Source organism: Colletes latitarsis, chromosome 4 (assembly GCF_051014445.1).
Source record: "Colletes latitarsis isolate SP2378_abdomen chromosome 4, iyColLati1, whole genome shotgun sequence".
In the NCBI taxonomy this organism is placed as follows: Eukaryota; Metazoa; Arthropoda; class Insecta; order Hymenoptera; family Colletidae; genus Colletes; species Colletes latitarsis.
The window spans coordinates 41,871,599-41,877,598 of NC_135137.1; the positions used below are offsets into that span (position 1 = coordinate 41,871,599).

Here is a 6,000-nt window from a genome sequence, read left to right on the forward strand (position 1 = left end):
TCGAGTGTCGGGGTGTCGTAATCTACGTTGCACGAGAGGTCCAGATAAAAGAGAAGGAAACGTATAAAAAGTTGCATATTTTATTACGAAAATCAAAAATTTCATCATCAATATATCTATTTATTCATTACATAAACGATGCATTAATATTTAAACTACTTAGAATTTTCCGTTCCGGAATATTCAGATGCTGAACGTAGGCTGGAAAACAATGATGGGTCGAAAAGTTCAACAAGAAATCTCGTAAATATTGGCTAAGATTCAAATGATAAATGGAATCTTGCAACAACTCCGGATCGTCCTCGTCTTCCTCTGCTTCGTTCACAGCTTCCTCCAATACTGATAGGTAATATGGAAATTCATCGTATTGATATTTTGCGAATTGTAGATCGATCGAACAACGCTCAAACGCCATACTCACGTAACATGGTTTCGTAGCCCGGGTCTAGGAAAGCGTTCTCGTCGTCGCCCTCCTCGTCGTCTTCGGATTCCTGCGCGTTAAACGTTATTTACTTTTTATGCTTGCTCTCTTCTAACTGTAAAATAAATATTAGATCGTTACTAACGCCCGAGTCCTGATTCGCAGCAACTGCTTCAATGTCATTCGCTAACTCGTTGATGATCAACTTGAATATCTTTGCCAGAACTGGTATCGTGGTCCACTGATAAGGCTGTGATTCGGCTTTACTCCTAGTTCTCACGCCTTCTTGTCCTGCGTATAATTCCTAATTTACAATTAACAGCTCGCTGGTTCTTGGAATAAATATTTTATCGATACCTATACACGCGAAGTATAAAATATCACCCTCTCTATGAAAAATATCGTTAAGGACTGGCTCGGAATTTTATGAAAACCTTATTGATACTCAAAATAAATGTACACAAATAAATATTTGAAGTAAGAAGCGCGAAGATGTATAGATAATGCGGAGTCGATATCTAGGTCTTACGATAATAATGAAGCACGCAAACCTGAATATATCTCGTCTCCCTTGACGGTGATTTCGTTCAACCTGCTATCGCCGTGCGTAACACCGTACTCCAATATCTTGCAAAGCGCGACCGTCGCCACCTTGCGATCGTATCTGCCGAAGAACAGATGCTGTCTGCTTACCCATTCGGCGAGAACGAACGCGAGGGCACTCTGTCCCGTGGGGCCGGGCACGGTCGACAGAAAGTTTAAGACGGCGTCGAACTCTGTGTTTATTAGATGGGCGTATATCATGAGCAAACTCTGTACAACGGTCAACGTCTCGGCCCGTTGCATTTTACTCAACACGGCCTTCAGTAACAGATCCAAATTCTCGCCCAAGGTGTTACCCGCTCTCCTAATCAACGTTGTCACCAGTCGACCGACAAAAGTGGCGGTGAACTCGCTCGACTACAAAATGGGACAAGTTGAACATTGGACGTCATCGTCAAAGATGCAAAGACATATCTACCTGTGGGTTCAGCAGCTGAGCGACTATCTGCAGTATGTATTGCAAGCCAGTTTGCCCGTCGTTATCTCGGTGCACCGTGACTTGTCGTGCCGCGACGGACAAGTACGTGCGTATCACTTCACCGCCGCTCTGCAGCGTCTCGTTGTCCTCTGAATTAAGAATACAATGGCACGCGGCGGGAAAAGCAGTTTCGACCAGCGCACTGCTTAACGGCCTCGGTGAATATTGCACCAGAACTTGCAGAACGTCCAAGGCAACGTCTCGACATTTCTCTGAGCGAACCAATGGCATACACGTTAGTAATCGACACGTACTTGATACCGAGAATCATCGAGACCTTGATAAAACTAAATGAAACATTACCATCCTTCGATTTATCCGCAGGCATAATGGCCATCATGCTGGTCAACGTGGGTATCAAACGAGTCTGTAGCGGTCCTATGCAGTCAGGATTTTGCGTCAGACTCTTGAATAAATCTTGACATATGTCCAGTATCATTGGATCGCTATAGAATTTCAAGAACACGGCTATAGTTAACGGGCAAATTTTACTTTCCACCGAAGCGGTGAACGCTTTATCCAGCTGCAAAGATAATAGGAGAAAACTCGGTGTAAAATAAAATGTTGAAAAAGATGGAAGTGAAATACTCGAAAATCGACATTACCGTAACCAACTCTTGGAGCGTTTCCATAACTAAAGTTAGAATCTCCGTAGACGGTTGGCTGGCGAAATTAAAGAGACCTTGAAATATATTCGGTAAATGGGACCGTATGATATTGCCGATAGTGCTATTCGTTTCCGTGGTCGACGCTTTGCAGAACCAATCAATGGCTTTCACCGCACTGATACGGATGCAAGCGGGCTGATTTTCTTGTAAGCCATTGACCGTTGCTTCCAAAAATCGTGAACTCATTTCTGGCGGCATTATCTCGGCGTATTTTCCACCGACACACAAACAACGACCAAGAAGTAACGGCGGCGCCTCTAAAATTATGCACGCATGAAAATAATTGAACGATATACCGGATAATCCACTGTCTTCTCGATATACCTAAATCATTTAGAGTAGCTAAAACGACTGTATCTAAAAATCCAATAATGTCAAACTGAAGCATGCCAGCCTTATGCTTCTCCACGACAGCGTCTTTTACTTTACTTAAGGCCAAAATGGAAGATTCGCGTAGTTTCCACCATGTCTCGTTTTTGCTTCCGTCGTTTGCACTTTGCAATCTACTTGTTGCTTCGATATGACGCGTGACCACTTCGCAAAGAGCATTTACCGCCTTTTCCTCGGAATAATTTACAAGAGCCTACGATACAAAATTAAATTAAAATAGTTTAATTCTCTCCGAGAAAATTTGTGTTCTATTAGAAATACCCACCGTTAAAAGTTCTTGTGCAGAAATACGAACGTTGTAGGCGAACACGTCCTCTTCCTCGACGAACTGATTGGGACTCGTTGTCCATAATTCAATTTGGTCTTCGGTTATTTGCATAAAAATTATTAGATAATACATCACTTCTTGCAGTAAATTGTCTAAGAGGTTTGAGAATCGTTTACGATCCACGATAGAATGAACGAATTCGAATATCGCAATAATCAGATTGCTGAAATTAATTATTTCGCCTACAAAAGAACGAAAGAGTGTTTCAAACAATTATTCGATGCACGTAAATTATTTCCAAACGCGAGACCCACCGTCCGAATCGACTTCTTTGTCGTTTTCTTCTCTGTCGCCATTTACGATTCCTTCCTGATAAATTTTCGCGCTTTGCGTTAAGGTTTCCCAAATGGGCGGCAACATCTGCGGTAAAAAGCTAGACACGTACTTGGGTAACTTGGTAACAAGGCAATTTATAGCTTTGATAACATCGGTTTTAAGCCCACTGTCGCTGCTTGGGCCATCAGGCACTCTTAAACATTGAACGAACTTTTCGCAAAACATAGGAATAACTGGTTGCAGATATTGCTCTGTAAATCCTTTCTGATACACTCCTGTGGCAGCTACTAATGACGTAATTGTAGTAAATATTTCGACGGCGCGACCGCGGGTTCTAATGGAATATTGCTAAAACATATATCACGATTATTATAACGAAAATAATTACTACTAAACAATACTTACATTTTCGCTTTGAAATATTCTGTACATTTCTTGTAAAATGACCGGACCCACGTTAGGTAGCTGATTATCGGTAAGGTCGGACGTAAATTCTGTTAAAACTCTCATTGCTCCATGAACAGCATGCTCACTTTCTCCACTTAAACAACTTACAAGTATATCAAACAAACCTGGCCAATTTTCTGGCCAATCCCAATGTGCAATGGCTGATATTGCATAAGCCACTGCTGTACGTACCTGAAACAAATAAAGAGAATATTTACTATAAATGAAGTTCTTATTATAAGCAGAAGGTACTGATATTTAATTACCTTACTGATAGATTCTCTAAGACCTAGTGGCAATAATTCTTTAATTTTTTCTTTTGTTGCATGTTTTATTTCAGGTGGGCGGAATTTTTCAGCCACAGAAGACCAGTGTGTTTCAACATATTGCTTTAATAATACAGAAGCCAATTGTCTGATAGGTAAGTGTCCATTGGGATCCACCACAAACTCTGTTAAATGTATACCAAACTCCTCTGTAACTTCCAATGCTTGAATCCTTTGCTCTGCTGCCTGACGAGTCTCTCTATGCGGAGACAGAATTCCAGTTAATGTTTCATACAAAGCCTCTCTTAAAGAGCCTTGCACATCAGATCCCATTGTACTCATTATAGTAAACTTTTACTACTTTACTTTGCACCTTTCATAAACAAAATTCAATTAAAATTTAGACAAAACTTTATTCTATTTTCTAAATTATTTATTTACCCGAATGCATATCCCTAATGCCTGCTTCTCATGCTATAGTTTTACTGATATATCTTTTAACATTACCAGCTATATTTTTTTTATTTTTAATAACTTCCCTGTAATTAAAATCATAAAACCAGATTAAAGAAACGATAAAGTATATCGGGCAAAACAGAATTTGAACATTTAAAGTTATTATACACTAGTCGCGTGATTTAAATCATTTAAATCTGTAATTTTTACAAGATCAACGAGTTAACAAGTAAATTATATTAATTCCATAAAATATGAAATAGAAAAGAAAGTCAAGTATTAATATTCTACTTTATATTCGTTACAACTTGGTTGAACCGGCACGATGAAATGGCAAAGTAGGTTAGAGCAACGTGTAGGAAAAAATCGAACACTTCTTGTCAATATCATTAAGTACACTTATTCGTATAATCTCGCTTAAATGAAACTTTCTTCGTAAAAATAAATTATATTTGCTATCGATGGTTTTGAATTATTTTTAACAAAAAATAAATACGTTACGGAGTTCTGACAAGAACGCCACGATCACGACACACATGTGTACATACATAGGATCAAATAAAGCACTATCTGTGTCACTATGTGCATTTGCATATTATCCCAAAACGATAAGAAGGAATACCAATTCCAGACTTCAGGAAAAATTAAAAATTACTTTGCCATTTTGTAATCCGAGATTTCATTTTCAAATCACAAACAATTATAAAATTTAGAGATTTAATTTTCGAGGCACGCTGTTCAACCTCGATCAACGCAGTACACACAGTACCACAGACAAGGTATACGAGTAGACCTTTCACCTAATGTATTTTTTCGGCCCGTTTCTCTGGGGCTCTAGAACCCCATTACCATTTCCGTGCCACTCGCAACGTTACCAACAGATTTAGAAACGAACACAAGAGGAAGTGAAACAGAAAATTAAATTACAGAAATTTTATTATTTTTTAACGGAATGAAAGCTGTACGGTTCATAATTGGACATTAATCGATTAAATTCATTGGAGTAATCAATCGATTAAGATTAATATCGCTGTACCACGAGTGTCTTATAACATAAGATACTCTCCTCCAAAGTGGAACAAAATGTTAAAAAGACCATGCATCAAATTGTAAGGGGATCCTCGTAAAAAGGCTTTAATCTTCGTAATGGTTTTAATGAGTCGATTAATGGCTAGCTTATGGTCACTGGTGGTCAACAGTGAGGCTGACATTAAGGTCAGCGGTCCAGTGAAGATCCAGAAAGGGTCAAGAGATGGGAACAATCGAAATAGCATTGTTCTCTAACAGTTCTTATCTCTCCATGTTGACACTGTCTCCCCACTCTTCGACTTCCCCACTGGAAGGCTACCGCTAGACAAACATTCTTCAGTTCCCCTGGAGCATCCAGGGGAATCGGGTCTCGCGGGCCTACGTCAGGCCATTCGTGGAGCGGTGACCACTGGGGGGACCAGGAGTGACCAGGGCTGACCAGGACTGACCAGGACTGACCAGAACTGACCAGAACTGACCACTACTGACCAGTGCTGACCAGTGGAGATCCGATGACTGACCACTACTGACCACTACTGACCAGTGCCGGACCGTGATGACCACTGGTAAGAACTATTTAAAATTGCTCTCCCCACTTCTATTTTGTTGTTTGATACCAATTCAACGTTATGGAACTG

At 40.0% G+C, this 6,000-nt stretch overlaps 1 protein-coding gene across 1 annotated transcript; it reads right to left on the reverse strand.

Moving 5' to 3' along the window:
- Positions 1-62: 62 nt before the first annotated feature.
- Ipo9 (Importin 9) lies at positions 63-4,905 on the reverse strand. The gene is made up of 13 exons (XM_076763309.1): positions 4,319-4,905; positions 3,878-4,250; positions 3,570-3,803; positions 3,143-3,512; positions 2,826-3,070; positions 2,495-2,753; positions 2,108-2,427; positions 1,806-2,025; positions 1,443-1,714; positions 973-1,381; positions 567-712; positions 422-491; positions 63-339 (listed from the first exon to the last, which is right to left on the reverse strand). The coding sequence occupies exons 2-13, from the start codon at positions 4,217-4,219 to the stop codon at positions 128-130; spliced, it is 3,099 nt and encodes a 1,032-aa protein (XP_076619424.1). The 5' UTR covers positions 4,220-4,250; positions 4,319-4,905; the 3' UTR covers positions 63-127.
- Between the last annotated feature and the right edge of the window lie 1,095 nt (positions 4,906-6,000).